This window comes from Nematolebias whitei, chromosome 3, assembly GCF_014905685.2.
Source record: "Nematolebias whitei isolate Nwh7 chromosome 3, NemWhi1, whole genome shotgun sequence".
In the NCBI taxonomy this organism is placed as follows: domain Eukaryota; kingdom Metazoa; phylum Chordata; class Actinopteri; order Cyprinodontiformes; family Rivulidae; genus Nematolebias; species Nematolebias whitei.
In genome coordinates, this window is record NC_056500.1 from 12,033,288 (window position 1) to 12,060,488 (window position 27,201).

Genomic DNA, 27,201 nt, shown 5'->3' on the forward strand with positions numbered 1-27,201 from the left:
ATACACACATATATATATATTTATTTATTTATTTTTGTAGAGCCATTTAAAACTATGTGCTATCAAATCAATAAAATCAGTTCTTTTTTCTATAAATTATATTTTTGTGGATTATCAGCTGCAGAACCTAAGAATATTTTTATATAAAACCTGTGACCATAAGAAAAAAAAATGTCTTTGTTTATCAGATTAAACTTTTCACCGCTAATACAAATTGCTAACAACAAAATGTCAGGCTTTCAAAAAACTGAAAGGTTTTCCTCTGATGTCACTTTTGATGTATTTTCTAATTCTGTGCAAATAGCAAATGCTGTGCATACAGTACACTGTGACACTCCATGTCTAAATAAGGCCATAAACAAGATGAAAATTAATTTCACAGAATGCCTAAAAGACTAAATGGTGTCTGTTGAACAGATGAAAACAGTGATGTGTCTTGTGTTTGTGTGCTCATGTTTGGTTGGATGACAATTTTACCTGTGCCTTTGCTGCGGTCCACAAAGCAGTACTTCAGCTCATACCCTTTCAGAATTTCATGGACTTCCTACACAAAAAAGAAAAGACACTTGAGTCAAAAGTTTTTTATGAGACCAAAATGACTGAATAGTTCAACAGTCTTTCAATACAGACTATAAAGTGCACTTAAATCAAATGTGTTATTTTTTTAACCAGCTTCATGCCATAAACAAACTGAATTCATTAGATTTTTTTTTTCTTTAACAAAATCATCATTTGTTGTCCAAATATCAAGTCATTGTCATCTTCTTTCAGCTGTTCACTTTTCAGGGGTCACCACAGCGAGTCATCCTCCTCCGTCTCGCTCTGTCCTGACTCCAACTACCTCCATGTCCTCTCTAACTGCATCCATACATCTCTTCTTTGTCTTTTTCCTGGTAGCTGCATCACTAACACCCTTCTACCAATATACCCACTGTCCCTCCTCTGGACACGTCCAAACCATCAGTAGTTTACAAGAGAGTAGTGAGACCAGTTACTGTATGTTGTACATACTGGAGAGAGTTACAATTAAACAGAAGAAAGAACTAGAAGTTGCAAAGCTGAGGATGTTGAAGTTCCCCATGAGAATGACGAGGATGGAAGATGAGACAACTTGGAAAATAAAGAGGCCAGTCTGAAGTTAAACTTTTCAAGAGAACAAAATCAAGTAACGTATTTTTCGGACTATAAGGCTCATTTAAAATCCTTTAATTTTCTCAAAAATTGACAGTGAGCCTTATAATCTGGTGCACCTTATGTATTAATTCTGGTTGTGCTTACTGACCTCTAACCTATTTTATGTGGTACACGGCGCTAAAAAACAAAACAAAACAAAAAAAAAACCACATGAAGTGTTCCTGTGGTAGTTTAGTTTCGCTTAATGCGCCTTATAATCCGGTGTGCCTTATAGTCCGAAAAATACAGACTATGCACTATGTTTAATTAACATCTCTCTTAAGTCTAATTTAATCACTATCGTGCTCGTTTTATTGCTTGTTTGAGCTTTAAGCTATAATTGTATTATTTTTCTGTTTAGCTACTTTTTTTAGCTACAGTGTGGCAATTTGTTTTACTTTTAGTTCAAAGACAAAGTTTCTTTTTGTCATTCGCATCACATGTGGTACATGTGGTGGAATGAAACTGTGTGCACATGGTCCCAGTTGCATCCAACAAAAGTATAAATTATAAGAAAAACAGTAATAAGATCTAAGATATGAACTAAGAAATACATTAAACTAAGAATACGCTAAATACGAATAGTACAAAATATGCCGAACAACAGTAGCACGAACATGAGTGTGTGAGCAGATGAGTATGAACGGACACAGAAGAATTAAATAAATTAGCAGCATAAGATCAGCCACATGGATAGTCAGCAGCACATAATCATGTTACAGTTTAGTTACAGTGTAGCTATTTTAAGTGACTGCTTTTACAAATTTTAGCCTTGTTTTGCTTTTTTAAACTAATTTAATAAAATAAAATTGAGCAGTCATTCAGCACTCACTGCATTCAAAAACAGTTTCTCTAGTTATACTTTCTGCCATAGTAATCTAAAATGCTTTGCATCCATTGGCTACAATCTCTTTAACAGTACTCCAGACATGCACTCACTTCTACACAACAGTTGTGTCAACACAAAAGTTCTGTAGAAAACAAAAACAGATTAAACCTTGATAACTGGATTAATGAAGCTCACAGATTTAGCTCATTATGATGAAAAATGTGTCGCCACTTGAGCACCCCCCCCCACGTAATTAATTTCAGTGAACGGAAGACGCATCAAATTGCAGTAATTTCTTCTTAAGTAGCTGTTAAAATAGTTTAAAGATGAAAACCTTCCTGTTATGAGCCCAACACACTTTGCACAGCACTCCAAACCACATGGGAGGCACACACTGATGCATCAAAGCAGAAATCAGATTCTTCTCTCCAGATGAAATGTATTCTTTGTCTCTTTAGTGACAAAATATGATGAGGTGAGAGGAAAAAAGGGAAGCAAGGAAGATGCAATAGCATAGCAAGAAAGCCTTACACTGTGTGGGTTAATATTGTCACTGCTCACTGAGGACTGTTTTAACCGCGGCGCCTTCCTAATTGGTTTCAGTGTAGCTGCAAAGAGTTGTCCCTAAACACAAGAAAATTGAAGCTCAGGGTGTTTAGAGCTAAGCAACAAGTGTCTTTATATGTTTCTGATAAGTGAGCACCACTGTTGTACAAATCAACAGTGTTTTACATACAGCAGGCTCCAAGGGGGCTTAAATACAAAAGTTGGGATCCTTTAGTTCGTTACTTAGGAAGTTACAGGGTTGTTTTAGGAAAAGTGGTCATTAATGTCTGATTCTACACTTGACTCACTGAAGAATACTCATGGCATTATGCTTCTTATAATATCCTGCTGAAGTTATATGTAACTTCATGGCTCACTGGTCACAATCACTCAGAATTCAGTCAGACTAAAACAGAAATTTGATCATTTTTTCTCAAAATTATGAGATGCAAGCTCGTTTTCCACACTCTTAAGCAAAGTCAGGTATGACCGTTAGCAAAACATCTCAGATTTTACAGAAATACTCAGAAACTAATTATTGGATGTACGTACATCTAAAAGTGGTTTACTTTTGAAACCGATTAGCTTTAGCCAAACAGAGCTGAGCAAACACACACACAAGGCTTTAATTCAGTAAGTTGTTCAGATACTGAGCCAAAATGTGGTGTGTTAGTACATAGTCATCCTCTTAGATTGGTAGAAGGATGTTAGAAATGCAACTGCCAGGAAAAAGACAGAGGAAGGCCAAAGAGGAGGTTGTGGATGCAGTTAGAGGATATGGTTGGAGTGAGGACAGAGTGAGATGGAGGAGGATGACTTGATGTGGAGACCCCTGAAGAGGGAAAAGCTGAAAGAAGACCATAGTCACCCTCATCATACACGCCCTGAGTGCTAAGATATTTGTTTGAATCTCTTTTTATGCAAGGCAGCTGGCAATACATATCCCTTCAAGGGATATAGTTTGCTTTCAGATTGTTGTCAGTTTGAAGAATCGGAGAGAAATGTATGGGGGAGTCAAGCTGACGGCTACTCAGAGCTGATTCAAGAGTCAATTTCCATCGTCTCAACTAGCTCATAAATCAAACTTAGCAAGCAATTCAAGTAAATGCTCTACTGGGTATTTTTACACCTCTCCATTTATTGCATGAAACAGTTTACATTTTGTTTTCTTAACAGAATAACAGAAAACACAAACGATCATTCAATGGACGGATGCACAACATTTAGGGATTCTATAAAAATTCACAGATTACAAACAAAAAACCCACATGGAAATATTCTCTTACTTTAAACATATTGTAATAAACCAAGTTTGTTTAAACTTATACAAACAGCACATGTGTTTATTCAATAGCTAGTTCAATGCATAAAGTTTATGAAGAAGGCTGAACAATAACAGTGGCAACAAAAATGAATGTGTTTTTGGAGGACACCAATGTTCCATCCTCGGCTAATGTTGCCCATTTCCAGTGCTTTTATTTACTGTCAGCTAATAAAGGCCACCTTTTCTGCTTCCTTTCAGAGACAAAAACAAAAGGTGTGAACTTAGTTTTATGATAATGTTACATTTCATAGTCATCCAATCCTAGTGTGTGAATGAAAACAGGCTTGGTACACCTGAAAGGTCACCAGATACTTCACAGAGAACATGTCCGATGCAATTTCATATTTTTATCTAAATAAATAAAGAATAAAAAGATACCTGAAGCTATTATAAAACAACTAGGGTGATTAGGACCGTTTTTTTCCTGCCCCTCCAACCAGCAGCCAGCCCACTCATGTACATGTGCACATAAGAGGCATGCTACATACCCGTGAAGGCCACATAAAACAGCCCACACAGGGGGTCAGCTCACTACACCCAGCTCAGAGCCAACAGAAGGACATACAGAGAAAAGTATCTAATATGCATAGATAGAAGATTTTGAGAAAGGGCAGAATTAATCTGCAGGCAAAAGCAAAAAATAAATAAATAAAAACTAAAATCTAAATCTAAATGACAGCAGCATAATAAACATTTTTAAAATAATTAACATGTTTAGCAAATGTGCACCATTTCTGTAAAATAGTCTTTATTGTGGAAGTATGAGATTAGTTCTCTACATGGCTAATAAGAAGACAGTAAAATACAGCAACAAAATAAAGAATTGCATCAAAAAAGAAGTGAAAATGTCAATGTCTGAAGCATTTTTGTGTCTCTAAAGACGGAGAACCTGCAGAGCACTCAGGACATCAAGACAAAGTTAAATTACACCACTCAATCCTTTTCTCAGCATGGACTGTTTCACCACACGTCTCTGCTTTTCTGGATTTAATGGCAAAATTTTGCCTTTGACGGTTTAAGCAGTGATGATGTAAAACAACATCATGCTGCTCTTTTTCCCCCCTTTGTTTCCCACCATCGTCTCTTTGCATTTTATTTTTTAACTAAATTTTTACATATTTTTTCACATATCTACTTCAGCATTTCAATAACTTTCTGACCCAAAAAAGAGAATAGCTAAACTTACTTATGGTTGGGGATGAAATGTTTGTTTAAATGTTTTTTCTCTACTTTAATTTGGAGCAAAACTTCAGTGTTTTTGACAGGTTTGACTGGCTTCAAGTGTTAGATTTATGCAGGAGCAGGACTGCAAAATACAACATTTTATTGAGATTGCTATATCGCTGTGTAATGTCAAAATAGCAAAGGATTTTAAAAACACTGTAGAAAACTGCCTGCAAAAAATCCAGATATGGCCATCTGATGGAACACCGCCCCACTCTTCAAAAATGCCCTCAACTGGTAAATGGAGAGCACTGTGAACATTACAATGATAAAATGTGAGTCGTATCCGTCACCCCAAAACACTGCAATATCACCACAGTTACGTTTTCCTAATATACTTTCCTGAGCAAGAGCATCAAAATAAAAGCGCAAGTAGTGAAACTTTTTTTTCATATGAATTTTGTTGCACGTTATGCAGGTTTTACACAGAATGGCGCCAAAACAAAGTGAGAAGATGTTATAAAACAGTATACTGTGCAAAAATATGTTTTAAATAAATCATTTCAATCAATTTAGTAGACTCCAAAATAAAATTCAAGGCTTACCAAATTAAAGGCTAAGCAATGCTTTGCATGCGAGGACTACACACCACCTGCCGCCTTTCAAGTCAGTTTTAAACTATGATCATTTTATGTTGAAAAATGACAAAGTGGCGATTGTTTTGGTCAAACTTCAAAAAGATTTAACACAATCCCATGCAATTTGACGTGTAAGACTCGGTATGTGTGCTGAATGACTCTCAGCTACTACACATCTTTAATTGTAGCTGAGTTTTAAAAAATTGCCAACTTATTTTTATTTTTACTTAAGTTTTGGGGTTTTAAAGCTCAGTTTGCACTGACAGCCATTTTGGACTGAACTGACTCCAAGAAGTCTTCAGGTGTAAACATTTATACTGTGATTACTTTCACCAAGCTTTTATTATATATATATATATATATATATATATATATATATATATATATATATACATACATATACACACTTTGTCAACTGATTCTTGAGATATTTTATTACCAGACAAAAAAAAATGCATGCAAAATCATAATCTTCCACCTTAGCCTTTTAAATAGTGTGGAATAACTACTTGACTAAAACTAATTTTGATCAATCTAAATGACATTTAAACAATTAAAACATGCCATTGTTCAGATCCACCGAACTGCTTCTGAACCAGGTAGTTCTGTAACACTCGGATGCCATTCTGACAAAAAAATCACTTTACAGGCCTGAACACTTAAAAAAAAAAAAAAAAAAAAAGCAAGCTGACATTTCAAGCAAGTCCAGTCAGTTTTACAGTTCCAGCTTTAAGCCCACGGCCCATTTCATGTGCATGTGTGGGCGCACACTTTGGTGGAGCATTAAAGCAAACTGCCCTGAGAGGATGCGTCTTGAGAAAGAACAGTATAGAACCTTGGTCTTACACCTGGCAGCTTCGTTTCAAGCAAGGTGTAGAACCACTCGAAACAGATGATAATGACCTTTGCACCTTTCAGCTCCGCACTCACTGAACGTGGCTGCTTCCTCAAGCTGTAATTTATTGATCAATTGCTGCAGAGCAAGACAGACACCACATACCTCACTAGCCTAGTCTACTTTTAAGCTGCTACTTCCAACAGCTGCATACAATCCCACGTGTTTCATTACGGTTTATTACCAAGTTTATAATTATCTGAGCTAATTTAAACCAGGGTTTCATAAAGACACAGTGCATGACTGTTTCCAAAGGCTGTGTGTGTTGCAAGGACTAATAAAACAAACAAATTACTGTTCAGTTCAGTATATAAGAACAGCTGACTGATTAGCACATCAATAAGAGGGAAATGTTTGAAAAGAACAAAAATATTTAAGTCAAGTATGACTTCATTGCATGCAAAGTTTAATGAAGTCCAGGAAAAAAATGTTCACGATCAAGCAAAAAGAATCAAAGTCCATGATACAACCTTTTTCTCGTTTAAAAGGTGTTTTCTGCACTTCTTGTGTTGTTGCCCACTACTACTGCTGGGTTCTGCTTTCATTAACAACTTCACTTTAGCTCATCCAGTGTTTTTTTATATTTCCATAGATTACGACCCAAAATACTGTACTCCATAACAGTAAAAATACATTTCAAGTTTTATAACAATACTTTGCTCAGTGGCAACTTGTTCCATAGAGGCAAAAAGAAATCATGAAAAAAATTAATTTGCTCCACAAAGTAGTTCCTGCTAATAAATAATATAAATTACTTGCTGAGCTTGCTATTTATTGTTTTGTTCTGAGTATTTTTCAACTGTTTTGACAATTTTAAGTTGCATTTAAAATTATTTTTAGAGAATCATTCTCAGTGTTTTACTTATTCACGGTCATGGGGCGATACTGTTCAAAGACCCGTGTTCGGCCAGCGGCTCTGAACATGTTGGCAGTGATCCAAACAGGCAGGTCCAATACAATTTCATTTGAGGTGTCCAGTTTTCTGCCCTGTGGACACAGTTGGATTGTTTTAGCGCATTGATGCAGCTACTACTAACACTAAACCTGATGTGAGCTCAGAGCTCCAGTGAAACCTGCTGTGTCCAACCATGGAGACTGTTTAAATCCATCTGGAGTAGACAGAGGGGAATTGAACAGAAAACTGAGGAGGACAGAGGACAGACAAAAACTAGGACATTTTTGCTACCATGATAAGATCTTATTTAAACAGTTCTGTGGAGAGTGTGTATTGGTGTGGTAGTATTAAGTCTAAAATTAAATCAGTGCTCTTGTAATCAGAGATCTTTGGGTTCAATCCAAGCTTGGAACTTAGTTGAGTTGGTGATGATATATTTTAACATCATTTTTTTCAGTTTATAATATTTTAGAGTTAATCCACTGACCACTTGTTTTCTCCCATTTCACTGTATGAATCTGGATTATTATTAAACCAGCCACTAGGGAGCACAAGCCAGTGTATCTCTTGTGCCGGTCCCAAGCCCGGGTAAATGATGAGGGTTGTGTCAGGAAGGACATCCGATGTAAAACACTTTTGCCAAAACTAATATGCCAGTTAATCTAAGCGACACCATACCGGATTCATCTTCGACAAGAGTCAAAGAGTCGACAAGACTGTAGGACTGAGGGTGGCAACTCTAAATGTGGAGACAATGACAGGCAATAGTAGAGAGCTGGCTGACATGATGCAGAGAAGGAAGGTAAGGTATGTGTCCAAAAGACCGAGCCGAAAGGCTTCATGGCTCTCAGAATCGGCACAGGGTTTAAACAGTTTTACCATGGTGTGGATAGAAAGAGAAATGAAGTAGGGGTGGTCCTGAAGGAGGAGTAAGCAAAAAAATGTAGTAGAAGTGAAAAGAGTGTCAAATATGGAGGTGTCTGAAGGTAAAAGTAGAAGAGGTGATATACCCACCCTGTAAACAAAACAGAGCGCCCTGCCTACCAAACTGGACTTCCCCCATCCCCACCCCAACCCACCGTTCCCGCCAGATTGATATTACAATACAAGGTGAAAATGGGTTTCTCTGCATTTTATGCTTTCAAGTTTGTTGGTGTTTACTCATCCAAACCCCACCTATTAAACTGTGACTGGGCTGAGCATAGACCAATCATCATCATTGTCTTCTTCTTCTTTCAGCTTTTATCTCTTTAGGGGTCACCACAGAGAGTCATCCTCCTCCATCTCATTCAGTCCTCTGCATCTTCTGCCCTCACTCAGTCTCCATGTCCTCTTTAACTGCATCCATATATCTCCTCTTTGGCCTTCTACTTTGTCAAGTCAAGTCAAGTCAACTTTATTTATAGAGGGACCAAAGAGCCACATGTGGCTCCAGAGCCGCAGGTTGCAGACCCCTGTTCCATACTCCGTGCTCGATGGCTGAAGTCACAGCAAATAAGGCACTAAATACTGATAACTATCTGACAAAACATCACTTCAGAAATGAGAGAATATCTCTTTAACCTAAAACATTTATTCCAGTTATGATGCCACAGAGTTAATCTGACTCTAGACATCTGAGCCCCCACCCCCCACCACTCTGCTGACATTATGGCTGTAATAAACCTTGCAGGGTTTTTCTCCAACCCATAGAAGGTATTCCTGTCTGTCTGTCTGTGTGCGCTTGTGTGTGTGTCTGCACTCATCTCGTCCTTTTCAGCACCCAGACGGTCAAGGCAGACACCCCCCCACCCCCCCGTTTCCCAGTCTGATTCTGCTCAAGGACTCCCCAGTTTAAAGGGAGCTCTCCTCTTGATTGTCACCCACCACCCATTTATGGTCAAAACAGAGAACATTTGATGCAGCAGGTTTCCTTAACTGGACATCTTAAAATGAGGACTGATCTAATGTGATAAAACTGAATGAATTTGTCTGAGCTGTATTTAGAGACTGACTGCAAATTGGGATGTGTGATTCTTGACCTTTTCTTGGGTTAATCAGCACTTTTCCCCCAGTCATAACTTCAATTTTCTAGTTTCTGGAGAAAAGTGCAGTGTCTTTTAGTATATGAATATTGTTTGGGTTCTTCATTTTAGCTTGCATCAGATAAGGTTTTTGTCATTTCTTGTTCTGAACAGTTGCCCTTCAAGAGAAGATCACATTCAGTAAAGACTGTGAAAGGTGATGGAGGAATGCAAGGTGAACCAAACTCGTGGGATTTACCTTCCCTGGAATAAGATGACAGACGGAAGAGAGATGAAATGTTCACAGTGACACCTGTTCACTCATTATACAAACAGACACATTTATTTTCTTTGTTTTGTCATGAATGAGATTGCTTGCCACCACAAACAGAGCCACTGGAGAAAAGCAGCAGTGTGCTATAATTTCAGCTCTGTGAATCTGTGTGGGGAAAAGATCTGGGGGATTAGAGGACAAACACGTTCTGCATGGCCTCCTTACTAAGAGCAACAGCGTCCTTGACCTACTAATGGACTAAAATATGTAACAAAAGAATAAGAGAAAGTACAAGTCTGCCAGCGAGTAAAATGGTAGTCCCATATTTAGGTAACATTGCTGCATAGTGAAAGATTTTAACACATCGATTAATTAATCACAATTATTCACATTAAATGAGCTGTATGTACCTATTTATGAGCAATTATCCTCTAAGTTATGAATAAAACTAATGATTCTCGCTCATGCTGGTTGGTATTCTGATTCACCTCTATAAATTTACCATAAGGTGAATGTATACCTCCATAATGAGGCATTTGTTTCATCATCACATGCTTTTGTCAGCACTTAATCGTTCTTAACACAGCCTATCAAGAAAAACGTGTAAATAATGCAACGTATTAAACAATGTATGAAACACACTATTTGTATTACTCATGTAGATTTGCACACTACACTACAGTAGTGTGTCTAAGTACAGTCAGACAGCCTACAGGAGCTCAGGTAAATTAAATAAGGTATCAAACATTATTCTACACTTTTGTGTTTTACCCTTTATTTGAAATTAATAATGATTTCAAGGCTGATTTTCATCTTTCAAAACTCACGGTCCTTTAACAAGCTTAAGTTGCTACAACTTCTGTTTGTAATGAACTTAGCTATGATATGTAACTTTTTTGAAAATTGTACATTTAGGGGAAGATGATACTATGAAAAAATAAAACAGTTTAGATTTCATTCGTGTTCACAGAAAGTCTTTCCAATACTGTAATGCAGAGATATCCTTTGAAACCGCCTAAATGTCAACTCATTAACCACAGTACAAAATCTCAGCACAAAATATAATTACCTATAAAGTGTAAAATTACATTGCACTACTAAATTTATGGCAAATTAGTACATTTTCACTTCCAAAATGAGTGCAACATGTTCCAATTAAATATCAAAACATTATAAAGCTTCTCTGTATTTGAGCACATTCTGATGTTACAGACAATGTTATTCCTATTCATTGATCAGTGTGAAATGTTTAATTGTACAGCCTTATAAATCCTTAAAAAAACACTTTCATATTTTACACAGCATGGACCATTGTCCCATCAAATGGCTGCCAGGAGAGCTTGGTGGAGAATGTGCATGCACACATTGCAAGCAGAGAAGTATAAATACAAATGTGCAGACATCCTTTTTTTAAGCTGTTCTCTCAAACATGTTTTCTGTCTTCACACCTTGTCCTGTGTGCAGCACCATCTCACTACCTCACACTTTCTTTCTCCTCACAACCTGCTTGAATTTCTTGGTTTAATGAGTTTGTTTAGTGTCATTTACGTAGATGTCCTTTATGTAATGTTCAAAATTCAAGCTTGTTAAATTCCCCTTCTTTGTTCTTTACCTAAACTATATTCCCTTCTTGTTTTCAACTTTGCTTTAATTGTACCATCATATTCTAACAAAAATAAAAATAAAAATGAACAAACAAGCAAAAGATTGCAAAATTATTCAACTTTCAACACTACTGGTGTGTTATGATGCAAGATTTGGTATCAGTTCAGTACCAAGTAAATAGGGGTCAATGTTGTCAATGTCGTCAATGTTGATAACAATAACAAAACTGATACATTTTAATAATTAAAGTGTATGCATCATATTGCTAAATCTGAAGTGTTCTCTCCGTGCATGCGTGGGTTATGTCCAGGTACTCCAGTTTCCTCCCACAAAACAAAAACGTGCATGTTAGGCTGATTTGTAACTCTAAATTGTCCCTATGTGTGAGTGAGAGAGTGAACAGTTGTCTCTTGTCTCCATGTGGTTCTATGATGGACTTGTGACCTGCCCAAGGTGTACCCCGCCTCTCACACAGTGAACGCTAGATATGGGTACCAGCTCCTCACAGCCCAAAAAGGAAGGATAATGGATGGATGGATAGATTATCAAAACAACCAAACCCAGCACAGACTGTGAACAAAGGTTATGGGTAAACATACAATTCTTTAATAATTGCTGTTGTATTGTTTTACAACAACGGTCTACTGCTCTTCCCATCTTCTGGTTCTTACTTCAGCCAGGCCTGAATAAGCCAGACCTTGAGTCACATAACGGCATCAAAGCACAAGAGGGGAAGGAGTAGAATGTGGCTACTCTGCTGCACGCAGTGGCAGGAGCAGCACTTTGAAACAGAGGGACGTACAGAGAGCCATGGAAAGCCAACAAAACCACAGAAACCTATACTCAAAAACTGAAACCAAGTTACTGATATCATTTGACATTAAGCCTTACAGCAGTATCAATGACTTCAGATCGATCTGTCACCACTACGAAACACGATTCAACATAGAGAGTCTGGTCAATATTTGGACTCACTTTAATGAGGAGGCAGTAACAGTTGTTCTGGTGGATTTAAAGACCCAAAAGTAGAGACACAAGATGGCAGGTACAGAATGCAAAAAGACTAACAATTAACTCAATGCACAGGAAGTAAAAAATAAAAATCAAATAATGAAAAAGTTAAATAAAAATAAAAAACATCTAAGAAGCAACAAGTTTTCAAGAGGATAGGATGGAGTGGCTGGTAGGTACAGTGATTGGTGATAGAAAGCAGGTGTGAACTTTAAGGCCAGCAAGAAGCAAAAATAACAGTAATATGCAAATAAAAGGAGAAACAAAACAAACAAACAAACAAAAAAAAAAAAACAGGATGTGAGAAAACTACTAAATGAGCACAAAGACTCCCAAACTCAAATTTCAATTCAGTTCAATTCAACAATTCAGTCAGGTCATATGGACAGTTTTTATTTTTATTTTTCCTGAAACGTTTCACCTTCCATTCGGAAGGCTTCAACAGTCAAGGAAACGCACAACACAAAACTGATTCTTCCCCCCAAACAGCTTACTCCAAAGTGGAACAAACCAGTTATGTTGGTGCCAAGATGGTCTCTTTGGCATGCCCCCACAGGTATACCTGGATTATTGAGCATGAACTTTTTTGGTTTTGAACCAGTTTGACATGACTGTCGATGAGGAAGAGGGCTGGCTCCAGAGGAGGGGGCGTGCCAAAGACACTATCTTAGCACCAACATAACTGGTTTGTTCCTCTTTGGGGTAAGCTGTTTGGGGGAGAATCAGTTTTGTGTTGTGTGTTTCCTTGACTGATGAAGCCTTCTGGATGGAAGGTGAAACATTTCAGAAAAAGAAAAAAAACTGTCCAGATGACCTGACTGAAAATTGTTGGATTGTATACCTGGATTATTGAGCATTAACTTTTTTGGTCAGTTCAATTCAATTTATTTATATAGTGCCAAGTCACAACAGAAGTCATCTCAGGGCACTGAACAGAAACAATCATATATAAAAATAATAATTTAACATTATTTATCTGAGGAGCAAACAGCTTTGAATTTGACTCCATCGCAGAACTCTCATCTTGAGCAAGCATGAAGGCGACAGTGGAAAGGAAAAAACTCCCTCATGAGGAAGAAACCTTTAGCAGAACCAGGCTCAGGACAAGCGGCCATCTGCTTCGACTCGCTGGGTTTGAGAGGACAGGAAGGAGGAATAGATGCACAATGGCAGGTTGAGAATCACATGTTAAGATAGAAATAATATCAAATGAAAACTATTCAATTTCAACAATTCATTTAAGAAAATGAGGTCAATTTGTCCTCTAGTAGTCTAAGCCTATAGCAGTACGCCAACCCTAATTATAGGATTTATCAAAAAGGAAACTCTTAAGCCCAGTCTTAAAACTGGATGATGTGTCGGCCTTACGGACAGAAATAAAACAAAGCTAAAGAAAATTAGCACAAATTCTAAAAATAATAAATACAAATAAATTATCTTTGCAAAAACCTGAACAGAGAAGTACAAAACAATTAGGCCAAAAACTCAGATGAAACTATTCTGACAGAATAAAAATGGGAAACAAGATACAGAACAAACTCAAATCAACAAGGATATACAGTAAAACAAACACAGAAAATATGAAAATTTAACTTAACAAAACTCTGAAAGCCATAAAATATAACAATATATTCTAAAGTTGAAACTATAGATTAGACTTCCATCAAATTATGTCATCAGACTGCAATTGTTGTGAACTAAATGGAGACAAAACTGGGCAAAAGAGCACACAATTTTACTTTGGAATCACACTGAACAACATGTTTGATTGAATTCCTGATCAGATTTGAGCTGAAATTTTGTTTGGGGTTTGCATTAATTGATACACAAAAACAGTCACAGCATTCATGCTCTAGAAAAAACTAAACTGAGAATGGATCTAGTCAAGTTTAGACATCAACAACCAGTTATTTGAAATAAAAGTTGTCCCTTTATTTTATTTTTTAAACAAGTTCCAGCAGCACAAGAGCGTCAAAATGAGAACCCTAACGTTTCAGGACATTTTGGAAAGCCCCTCACAAATGTTAAATTGTCACCAACCATTCAATACTGGCTCAAGTTCCTTCAAAGTACACAGTAAAGCGTACAGTAGTCCCTCGCTACTTTGTGTGATTGGGACGATATGAGATAAAAAGTTAATAAGAAAAAAAAAATACTTAGAACAGGCGCCGCGATTTTGTAGTTTTTTCTTTTAAATAATCATATACTGTAAGGCCAGTCAAAAAGAACTACACAACCCAGAAGCCAACACTGCTTCCGGATGATGCTTTCTTGTAGTTTTCTTTCAATAAGCCTACACTGTATCACCAGTCAAAAGAACTACACTACCCAGAAGCCAACAGTGTTGGCTCTCTTCACCCGAGTGTCCAAGACATGTGGCCACAGACCAGATGAGACAACGACAAAGTCGATCATCGAACTGCGGCCTAAGGTGTCCTGGTGCCAAGAGCACATATGGACACCCTTATGCTTGAACATGTTGTTTGTTTTGGACAATCCATGACGAGCACAGAAGTCCAACAACAGAACACCACTCGGGTTCAGATCAGGGGGGCCGTTCCTCCCAACCACACCCCTCCAGGTCTCACCGTCATTGCCGACGTGAGCGTTGAAGTCCTCCAGCAGAACAAGGGAGTCCCCAGGAGGTGCACTTTCCAGTACCCACTCCAAGGACTCCAAAAAAGGTAGATAATCTGAACTGCCGTTTGGTGCATAAGCACAAACGACAGTAAGAACCCGTCCCCCCACACGTAGGCGGAGGGAGGCCACCCTCTCATTCACCGGGGTGAACCCCAACACACAGGCACCAAGATGGGGGGCAATAAGTATGCCCACTCCTGCTCTGCGCCTCTCACCAGGGGCAACTCCAGAGTGGAAGAGTGTCCAACCCCTCTCAAGGAAACTGGTTCCAGAGCCAGAGCCATGTGTTGAGGTGAGTCCGACTATTTCTAGCCGGAACCTCTCAACCTCACACACCAGCTTAGGCTCCTTCCCCACCAGTGAAGTGACATTCCACATCCCAATAGCCAGCCTCTGTAGTCGAGGATCAGACCGCCAGGGTCGCCCGCGTGCCCCACCTCCAGGCCTGGCTCCAGAGTGGAGCTCCGGTGACCCACGTCCGGGCGAGTGAACATCAAGTCCATTTATTTTTCTCATCATAGGGGTGTTTGAGAAGCACTTTGTCTGGTCCCTCACCTAGGACCTGTCTGCTTGGGTGACCCTACTAGGGGCGTGAAGCCTTTGACAGCATAGCTCCTAGGATTATTGGGACACTCAAACCCCTCCACCACGGTAAGGTGGTAAATGCCTCTCTAAATAAACAGGACATTGGTATACACTTTACCAGACTTGTGTAAAGGATTCACATTTCTAAAATTTACCAAAATAAGTAAAAAGGTGCAGCTGAAGGGTCTCAACAAATTAGCAGTGATTACTATGTCAAACAGATTGATTTTACACCTCAACCACTTTATAGAGGAAAGACCATTTCCAATCTCTAACAAGAGACCTATTAAAGAAGGTAAAATTTATGAGTTAAGTATTGGAAAGGTGACTTTGTACTGGGTACGGTGTTTTCTCCCTGCTGCTTCAATGCTGTCAGAGCTGTGATTCTTAAAAGAAAAACATCCTACAGCACAACACTCCATCAAACTGTGTCTGTTGCTTTCTACATTTCATGTTTTCGTGCTTAGAAAAGCTGGTTGATTTGATCTCAGTGAGAAGGCAGGACTGGAGGGCTGAGGGTGGCAGGTGGCTTGCCTTAAGACGGGATGAATTCTGCTGTCAGCCAGTGTGACCCCACTTCCCCCCACCCTCCTGTCCACACCCACCCGTCACTGCTTGGCTTTGGCCCTGAAGCAACGGGGCTCAGATTGAAGGTTATTTTTCCCACTGAGCTAAAAGTCACTCCCTCACTCAAAGTCCTGTAGTCTTTAGATGAAAAATAATTTATGGTTAACCTTTATTCCTGATCCTTGCAGTTTCTGATTTATGTTTTTATTTTTATTTTTTTCACATAATAATAATAATAAATAATAATAATAAATGTACAAATTTGAAAAAACAAAATGTTAAAAGATACAAATACGAACAGAAAAGGTTAACGCATATATTTTTAAGCCAAACTATTTCCTAACAGAGCTTTTTTTTAATGTAGAAATTCTTGGTGCGTTAGAAAAGCAAACCAAACTATTAGTTTTACCTTTAGAGAGCTTAAAAGAACATCTCTTAATCTAATCATGCTTTAGACTTGAGTTACAGTCAGCATCATTTCACTGGTTGTGAGAAAAATAACTCAAGACACCAGATTTTTTTAAAGCAAACAACTAGTCTAAAATGTTGTAAGGAAACTGCTTCTTCAAGTGCACAAACTCAAGAATTAACAAGAAACTATCAAAATATAGTTATGCATAAAAAGGCACAATCTGATATTTTTTTACTTAAGGTTCTCAGTTATATTATAAAATGTCTTTGAAACTCAGGAAAAAAGTTAAGAGTTTGTCAAAGGCACCCATATTGAATTGCCGAAAGAAAATTGGGCAAAAATCCACCAACCTCGAAATTGTAGACTAATCTTTGTAGGCTTTTCATGATACAACTAGAGAATAATATATACGTGAAAGAATAAAAGAGAAAAAAGAATACATTATTTGCACAAATCTAGAATCCAGTTTCAGTAATATGCATTTCAAAACTATTATAACGTATTGTACTTCTATTGTCGTTTCATCTGGAGAATTTGACAGTTCAAGGTTTTTTGTTTTTTTTTGTTTTTGGTAAAATAAAACTTTTCTTTTCATTTTTCACAAAAAGCAATTACTGGTGACACCAGATTGACAGACCCTATTGTTCCCAGTGAGCAAAGTAAAATTCCTGAAAGCAATTTACAAAAATAAACAAGTTACATAAAAGAGAGCAGACGGCTTCAAGCTGCTAGCTATGCAATCAATCAATCAATCAATCAATCAATCAATCAAGGTTAGTGTTTTACAGTTCGTCATCACTTTCTGGGTTGAGTGTGTGCTTTGGAACCTGAGGATTGTACCTACAGAGCTGTCGCTGACCTGATAGTAAGATGTTGACTCAAATGGACCAAGATAGGAGCTTTTGATCCGACACAACCTGCACATCTGACATTTATGCCTAGTGTCAATTGCACTGTGTCATATGATCACAGAGTCTTGATCAGTGTGGAGCTGCCTTCCACTGGAAGGTCAAACATGCACGTTAGTTCTCTGCATGGCACCATTTCACCTTGCAGAAGAACAACCTCAGTGTTTAATCCTATTTGTACTACAGGCATGCACAAATACCTAATTTTTTTTCAAACAAAGTAGTTTTGAGTACTTGACAAAACTATGTACCAACATGAGTACTAATAAATGCCTTTCATCTTACTACTTTCAGCTTTTCCCTCTTCAGGGGTTGCCACAGTGGGTCATCCTCCTCCATCTCACTCTGTCCTCTGCATCCTCTGTCCTCACTCCAACTACCTCCATGTCCTCTCTAACTGCATCCATATAGCTTCTCTTTGGCCTTCTTTGTCTTTTTCCTGCATTTCTAAACATCCTTTAAGTTCAAGTTGTGTTCGTCATATGCAGGTTAACACAAGGTTAAAAGTACAATGAAATGTTCAGCATGAGAAGAACGGATTGAATGTCCCTCCTCTGGCCATGTCCAAACCATCTCAGTCTGGCCTCTCTAACTTTATCTCCCAGTTGTTCAACTTGTGCTGTACCTCTAATGATCTCATTCCTAATCTTATCTCCTTCTCTAACATGTCCATTCAGGTCTGCTCCAATCACCACGCTCTCCTCCGTGGGAATACTCACTTCATCCAGGTCCTTCCAGTGTTTATCTTTTTCCTCATCACATCCAGCCTGTGGGGCATAACCACTAATAACATTTAGCATCAGATCTTTTACTTCTACCTTCAGACATCACTCTACCTAAGACTCTTTTCACCTCTACTTCATTCTTTACCAACTCCTCCTTCAGGACCACCCCTACTCCATTAACAGGACCACGCTGTTAACAGAACCCTGCTGCTAACACCCCTACAGTGTTTTTATAACACTATTTTTTTTAAATTTTAATAAATGAGTCCTCGTGACTCAATGAGAATACCTGTTTAAACAAAGGTTAAATAATTATAAATAAAATTAAAAAATCCACACCATGGTAAAACAGTTCAAACCCTGCTCCAATGCTGCGAGCCTTGCTGCACGTCCACTTAGTCTCTTGGGCACATAAAACATCTACCTTCCTTCTCTGCATCATGCCAACCAGCTCTCTACCTTTGCATGTCATTGTCCCCACATTTAGTGTTGCCACCCTCAGTCCTACATTCTTGACTTTTCTCTTCTCCCTCGTTCTCCTGAAATGTTTCCCTTTTCGTGGTATTCAACTTTATGCTTCTTACAATTACTTAATACTGTGTTTGAAAATTAGAGACAATTTTTTTTTTTTTTTTGTATTAACTATTCAAACAGATCCAGGGCACTAGTCTTTTCCAGAAGCATCCATTGAGTGATGAGATTGTCAAGAAGATTGTGCTCAGCTCTGTTTACTCCCAGGGTCCTCATCTCAGATTAAGGATATTGTAGCATGTAAATTTTGTTATTTCAGTGGATCTGCACATCTCAGAGTCTTGGGTTGAGCAGCCCCTGAATATTTTCAAGGCAGGTGTAAGCTCAGGCAAAAACCAGTCACTAGGGAGCACAAATCAGTGCATCTCTCATGCCAGTCCCCCCAAACTCAGCTAAATGATGAGGTTTGAATTAGGAAGGGCATCTGGCATAAGATACGTATGTCAAAACAAACATGCAAATTTGTACCAAATCAGTCGAGACCCTGTTTAACAACGACTGCCACCGTCATTAACAAACTCTTAAAAGTCTGCATTTATTTTTTTTAGCAGTTTAAACAAATTGTGAGAAAAATGCTAGATTTCATCCAGAGGTCATCTTATCACCAGCAAATTGTGTTTATTCCCCCACTATGGGAGTGTGCTGCTTGTGGGATTCAGTTTGTTGGTGGCTCCTCAGATTGAAGAAGTCCTTTGGATGAAGGATGAAACATCTCAGAAAAAAAAAAAAAAAAAAGAAGAAAAAATCATACAGATGACCTGACTGAACATTGTTGGATTTTTACCTGGATTATTGAGCATGAACTTTGGTGCTAGATTTCATCCCTCCTCCTAAATTCTTTGAGCTTAACTTTAGTCCACTTTATTTTGGTCATTACCGTTCACTTTGAAATACCTTCAAATGGCTGAAATTGCTCACTCTACCATCTGACATCTCAACTGAAAGGTGAATGTTAACAAAAAGTGGTATGAGATCACTTTTATGAGTGTGAGTACACACACACAATTTCACCCAATACTGGTACCAGTATAGGTGCATCCCTAATTTTTACTTAGCAAATTGTCACAATCTGATGCAATTCTGTTCTCCGAAGATATAAAGGTCAAGAGGTGAGATTCTTAAAAAACAGGAACCTGCAGCAGTCAGAACAAAAACCTTTTTACCTTATTAGTGATACATTTGCACACTGACGATTGCAGTTGTGAACAGCAGACAAGTCCAAACTGTTTAACCAAAGCAGAGAGAAAAACAAAACTATAGGAAAGACTGGAATAAATATGATTTCCTTTCGAAAAATAAAATATGCTGTAGCGATTCATCCAAGACGGCCACCTTGTCTTGGTCCCACACACACCCACACACTCATTATTTTCTTCTAGCCTTTTATCCAATTAGTCTTCTCTCCATTTCTCAAGCACTTATCCAGTCAATGCTTATCTTTCGACGTTACTTCCAAACCTTTTATCCCATCAGCACAACTCCCACCTCTGCCATTTAGCCTAGAAGTTTTGAATCTCAGAGGAATCATATGATATGAAATGTGTCTGACTGCTGTCTTACCAGATTGGAGCATTTATATGGAGTTGATATCAGTTTTATTCAAATGGGGCATCAAAAATCATCAATAATTCTTCTCTACCTCAACAGCTGAGGAGAAAATGTATCTTGAGTTAAGTTCATAGTCACGCTAAGATACAACCACTTTTGGACAGAACTCGGCAGTGCTTTTGGTTTACACTGACTGGACTAGAGGAAGAGTAGTTTAAACTAGATGTGAAAACACAAGCTTCAAATCAACTAAAAGTCAGAGATTCTTTATTGTCATTCGCACCACATGTGGTACATGTGATGGAGCAAAATTATGTACACAGGGTCCCAGTTACATCCAACAATAAAATATAAAATAAAAACAATAACATCCAAGATGTGAACTAAGAAAAACATCAACTAAAAATGCACTAAGCACTAATAGCATAAAAACATTATGTCGAACATCAGCACAAACATGAGCATGAGTCTGTGTGAGCAGATGAGCACGCATGAACACATCGACATAAAACAGATCAGCAGCTACATGAAACAGATCAGCAGCAACATGAAACAGATCAGCAGCAACATGATGTGATTTTTTTCCACAGTGATTATCCTGGTTAGAGATTCATGAGTCTAACAGCCTCATGGTAGAAGCTGTTCCTCAGTCTAGTGGTTCTACACTTAATGCTCCTTAACCTCCTTCCTGAGGGGAGCAGGGCAAAAAGTGTGTGTGCTGGGTGAGTGGGGTCCTTCATGATGCAGGTGGCCCTCTTCCTGCATCTGGAGGTGTAAATGTCTGTGATGGTGGAGAGGCTGACTCCAACAAACTTCTGTGCAGCCTTCACCACTCTCTGCAAAGCTTTTCTTTCTGCAAATGTGCAGCCTCCATGCCACACGTTGATGCTGGAGCACAGGATGCTCTCCACTGCACACCTGTATGAGTTTCCCAGTCCAGCACGTCTCAGATGCCTGAGGAAGTAGAGTCTCCCATGAGCTTTCTTGATCAGGATGGTAGTGTTGTTGCCCCAGGTGCAATAAATAACTAAAATGACAGCAGTGTGTTCTGCCCTTGGCACAAGCACATCTCAGCATGTAAAGTGACAGAAGGATGACTCAGGGACATGCCGTTTGTCATATTTGCATGCACTTGTGTTTACTTGTACATATTCAAACACCTGGACACACTCACACACCCCTGGTGTCCAGAGGGAACATTCAAGCATGTACACACTGTTTCATAGGGTTTAAATGTATCTAAAAAGCGAATTCAAGAACTTGGAAAAAAATATTTTTGGAAGCAAATCATTATCTAATGTGGACTCATTGATCCATTAATTTTCTGCATTCTTCCATTTTCTTTACCTACTTTTTTATAGGGATCATGGGGAGCTGGTGCCCACCTCTATGCAGGGTAACCACTGTTATTAAAAACTGATGTTATTAACCCCTTAATAATGTCAGGATGTTACCAACATAAAATGATTATCAAAATTTTTTTTGTTTGTTTATAAACTGATTTAGAATCATTCATAGCTGCATCGTGATGAATAAAATAAATTAACATAGCCCCACCCAAAGTACAGAAGATGATATAGATTAGAGCTGTCATTTCTAACCCGGGCCCGAAGCCCGGCCCGAACCGACCCGAATTCAGGCTGGGTGTGATAATGTGCTGGATGGGTCGGCCGGGTCGGTGTTGGGCTTTTGATTGCGACAGTGGATAAGCCACAATCAAATTATATGGCACCATGGCTTGCCATAAATCCAATTATATGGCAACATGGCTTGCCATACCTTCACCAGCCGCATGCGGCCATTTCACCGTGAGCTACCCGGCCTTGAAAGAGGTAAAAAGTTCAGTTAAGCTTCAGATGGGACTATACTGCCAGGCAGCGATCCATCGTCCAAATGGACGTTCATTCAGCCAATGCACTCAGCGGACACGTGCGGCCGACGACCCAAACAGGTGAGATTACAAAGCAGACGTGTCAGAGTGGTCCATGTCTGAATAAATCAGAATGCAGGCAGAAACAGGGTCTCCATGGCTTCAGCGGTGTGTTTGTCTCGTTCGATCCGATGCAGGCAGTCTGATTTTGGTCAGCCGAACTCGAATGAGAGGAACACACCGCTGAAGCCACGGAGCTCGAATGTCCAATGTAAAACTAACTTTACCACGGTCTGCGCGTCCCCCGACCATTAATAACAATAAGCAGTCAAAGCTTAATTAAAAATGTTTTGGGGGGCGAACCTGTAATTACTGTTAATTTGTCGGGTCAGGTGGGGTTCAGAAATGCTGGCTACGGGTTGGGGCTGGGTCGGATTTTTTTGGGCCCGGATGCAACTCTAACATAGATCAAACAAACCTCAAACAAGACAGTAATCCATAAATTAGTTGTTACTCTCACCTAGCACTGGACAACAGGTTTCATCTGGAGCTGGAGTTTGACAATATTTGACAATATTCCTGCAAAGAGCACTGTGATGCACATATTGAGGTTTTTCCAGATTAAAGTATCCAACTGCTGCAAATATCCCAGATAAACGAAAGCTGCTTTCAGGTGCACGTGGTTAATTCAGGTTGGCGTCTTCCTTCATCAAAGAGCACAAGAAAAAAATAAAAAAACACTTTGTAACCCCACTGTGTAAAGCCTGAATGAACTGTGAATATGACATTAATAATTAAAGCTTTATTAATTAAACCAGGAAACCTTTGCTTCCAGTATTAAATTAAATAGTTCATCAAAATGTGACTTGACTCAGACAGAATGAAGGTTCTCAGAGAGACCATCAGCACCTCTTTGGTTGTGAAGCCTCAACATGTCCTCATTTTTGTGCATGACACCAAATTTCCACAATTCTCCAACAAACATGCAAATTACAGGCCTCCGTTTTTAATCACCCATTGCCAAAAGTGAAACGGCGATAATGTTTTTGCGCATTTTATTTAGTTTATCTGTGATTAAACGCATAACATATTCTTGTTTCCAAATCAGCATCACACTCCCAACCATCAAAAATACCATATTTTCCGCTGTACACATCGCAGCACCTTATACATCGCTTCGCCGTATAAGTTGCATCTATTATGTGTCACCGTAAACGCATCACGTTTGTTACGAGTCACTGCTGACAACCCAGAAATGTGGGTCGGTGTTGTGCCAAAAATCAGTTGGCTGCCAAATGGCGGCCGCGGGAGAGTGCACGGCAGGACTAACAAAAATTAAACAAGATTAACACTTAAAAACAATTATTTGTTTGCTCAAAATTATGGTAAAGGTGTATCTCAGTCTAACTTTTACTTAATAAATACACTCCGACGGTCAAATCAGCTGCATTTCAAAAGTCAATAGGCGGAAGCAGAGGGGTGACACGCTGTACATTTCTTCAAAATTTAACAAGATAACCACCTAAAAGCAATTCTTTGTTTGCTCACCTTCATAACAAAGGTGTGTCTCAGTTGAACTTTTATTTAATAAAAGGACTTTAACAATCAAATCAGCTGTATTTCAAAAGTATTCACAGCCTCGGTGCTCCGGGAGCGCCCAGAGGGAGGAAATCAGGGAGGAGAAACGCTGCACATTTCTTCAAAATTTAACAACATAAGCACCTAAAACAATAATTTGTTTGCTCAACATTAAAGCAAAGGTGCGTCTCAGTTGATCTTTTACTTAATAAATGCACTTCAATGGTCAAATTAGCTGCATTTCGCCGGGGCAGCGCAGCAAAATGAAGCTGATTTGACAGTTGCTCTAGGCATGATCCCGGAGCAGGACGAAGGTGGCTTACTAAGGCAAGCTGATTGTGTCATTAATAGTCACTTTTACCTATTACATGGCACAACGGCATGCCATACTTCTCAAGTGCCATGTAGCGGCTAAAAATGGTAGGGTTCAATATTTTCAAGGTCAGAATGAAAGAAAACGGTCACATCTCAGCTAAAAATTGGTTTATAAATATAGGAAAAAACATAAACAAGTCACTTTGGAGTATGAGTCGCAGGGCATGCACATTATGCAAAAAGCTGTGACTTATAGGCCGGAAAATACGGTATCTGAACTAAAACACAGAGCAAGTTCCTGGAGTCGTCATTCTGAACAGAAAGAAAATAAGCAAAGCTCTGATTGTCAGTGGAAAATATCTACTGTAGCTCCTTGATCGTTTAACGATCTGTTGTTGTCACGTCTTTATTCCCTCATGTTGCTCTTCCATAAACGTTCTTCCCTTTCTACTTCGCCATCAACCAGTTTTTCCATCCCCTCTTTACTCTTCCTCCTCCGTTCCCATCCCCCCACCTCTCCCTGAGACGAAGACCGTCAGCAGACCATATATCTGACACAGTGCACCGTGCACTCGCACTTATCCAGACTGCAGCTCAGTGTTCGCTAATGGGGCAGCGGGTATGAGGGGAACGAGTCGGCTGGCTGTTCAAGAGTAGGCAGACGGGTTTCATAGAACATAACAGCTTTCCTCTGCCACAAGTCTACAGCTGTGTGGAAGACGATAAAATGTGACGAGCAACACATTCAAACATCATGCTGATGTAGCCAATATTTGGGGAGTTGGAAAAGTTTTTCTTGAAACCATTTCTATCTGACAACCTTTGAGATTGTTGGGAAACAAGATCTGTCAGTTGAACAATGACTTAAACTTCACACAGAGAACCGTCACAAAGTCACATGGATTCCTTTAAATTGATAGTTTTATGCTGCTCTGAGAAACAGAGAAAATCCTGTTCCGTTGCTTCGTCTGATGACTTCTTTGACTTTTTCCTTCTCCTCTACCCCTCTGCTTGTCATTTCTCATACACAACATGCCGTCACGCTCGTTCTCACTACCTCCCTCCCCACGTGCACATAAACACTTGGGCAGAGCACTGGCTCTTACAGCTGCAACCCTCTTTAGGAATGTCTGGTGCTACGAGCCTGAAGGAAGACACCATGAGCGCAGGCTCGACACGCTGCCTCCTAAAGGCGTGCATGCTCACACAAGTGATGAAAAACACTTAGTGGTGGAATCATAAAGTTAAAAACAGTGAAGTCGCTCTATGGTATTTGACAGGAAACATTAATGTTTAAGCCCTTGCATGCAGTTCTTGCATTTCTTCAAGAAATACCACATTTTACGCCAGAGTTTTAGACAATGATTGTCTTATGTTGAGATGTGACAAAGAAGTTTAAGTCATTAGATGTGATGCTCAGAGTGTATGTTTAGGATGACTCAACTACTACCAAGTCAAATTTTAGCTAAAAAATTTCCAAACTTAGTTTTAAAATGTTGAGTTTAGCTGTGATGGCCATCTTAAATTAAATTAACTCCACAAGTTAATCAGTTGTTCATCACTTCCTTAAAGTTCTTTAAAATCTGTTTAGTGGCAAAAGTCTCTCAGCATCTATGGCCTTTTGCATCGGTTGATAATTTGCTTTGGCTTCTATTAAAGCATCATGGTTTACTTAAAGCATGAAAAGTCCAGAATTGTGTGTTCCACCTGTCATGTCTGCAGGAGCTGAAGCTCTTTATTTTTATTTTTTTACATGCTCAGATTCTTCATGTGCCTCTAGAGCTGTGGGTGGGAAATTTAAACTAAATGGTAAAGAGCTGATCTGATTACAGCATTGATTGTGTTAGAGCATGCTGTGCATTAAAATGCATGCAGGAAATATCAAAGGATGGAAAAATAATACACATGCATAATATCAGCAGGTGCAATATGGGTTACATCTATTCTTGTTGCTAGAAAGTACTTATGACGTCTTGTCATGCCTCCTTTTTCTACAATGAAAACACACAAAAAGAAGCAGATACTCATCAGTTCAAAATAAAGATGCATTAAATGGAAACAGCTGTATCACACGAGTATTTGAGGATAAGTAAATCAAACCAACTGGCTAATGTTCAGAAAGTCTGAACCTTTAGGAAGCAAGCTGAGGTTAATTGGTCATGACGTCACCAAGTTTTTTGACTAATTAAACTAAATGAGCGACAGCTGCCGCGAACTATAAACACGACTTTTTGCTATTTAAAAATGTTTCAAAGGCAACGAACAAACTTGGCTGTGTTTACTTTTCCTTCACTTGGTGGTGTACCTGGTTGGTGGTGTCCGGCGGCAGGTTCTTCATCAGGATCTTCCTCCTGTTGCTCAGCTCCAGCCGACTTTTGGCCAGCCTCCGCTCCACCTCCACCCGCTCCAGGTCCGGCAGGTCTCGGAGACTTATCCCCGGCTCGGAGGGCTGCGCTCTCCTCGCCGCCTCTTCGTACTCCGGCTGCCGGCTCTCGAGGCTGTCCATCACCGGGAAGAGTGCTCTGTGCCGGGTGAGGGAGGAGTGAACGCTCGGCGGCCGGATGGACGAGGCTGCCGCCATCTTGGCTGAAAGGAAAGTGTTCGCGAGCGCAGCGGGGACGGAGAGAGGGAGGCGCGCAGGTGGGAGGTGTGTGCGCATGAGGAGGAGAGATGTAAAAATCAACAACCAGAAAAAAAAACCACTAAATGCACTTAAAACTCAACAAGTTTACTCACAGGCTATTCATTCCACGCTAATAGAAACCACACTTTTTATATATATATAAAAAAAAAAATTAAAATTTAATTTGGATTTTTTTTTTTTATATGCAAGCTTTGCTTAAAGAAAAGCCCTATTCAAAAACAATATTGGGCTTTTGTTGTATCATGTCTAGAAAAAAATGTTTTAGATAAAAAAAAAAGTATGTGGTAAACTATATTATGTGCCGTTCACGTCTGTCTGCTCCTTGGACTCTTGGCGACCCCCGCTGTCCAACATATAATCAAGAGAAGAGCTGAATCTACAGTTTAATTTTTAAACCAAATATGCATTTCTCCAAGAAATGTGCTTTAGAACAGGCTGAACAAGCATCGTGTGAGCTGCATGTCCTCTGGTAAACGTGCTTCCTGATTTAGGCATTTATTAAAGATGTAAATGGACTGTAC

The 27,201-nt window shown here is 39.1% G+C and overlaps 1 protein-coding gene across 1 annotated transcript in view; it reads right to left on the bottom strand.

Annotated features, from left to right (window-relative positions):
* LOC119430522 (ribonucleoprotein PTB-binding 2) overlaps nucleotides 1-26,617 on the bottom strand; it is a gene marked incomplete at its 3' end in the record, with an annotated part of 62,392 nt that extends 35,775 nt beyond the window's left edge. The window contains 2 exon segments of the mRNA XM_037697943.1: nucleotides 478-544; nucleotides 26,342-26,617. Of these exon segments, the coding sequence (XP_037553871.1) occupies nucleotides 478-544; nucleotides 26,342-26,617 (343 nt within the window).
* Between the last annotated feature and the right edge of the window lie 584 nt (nucleotides 26,618-27,201).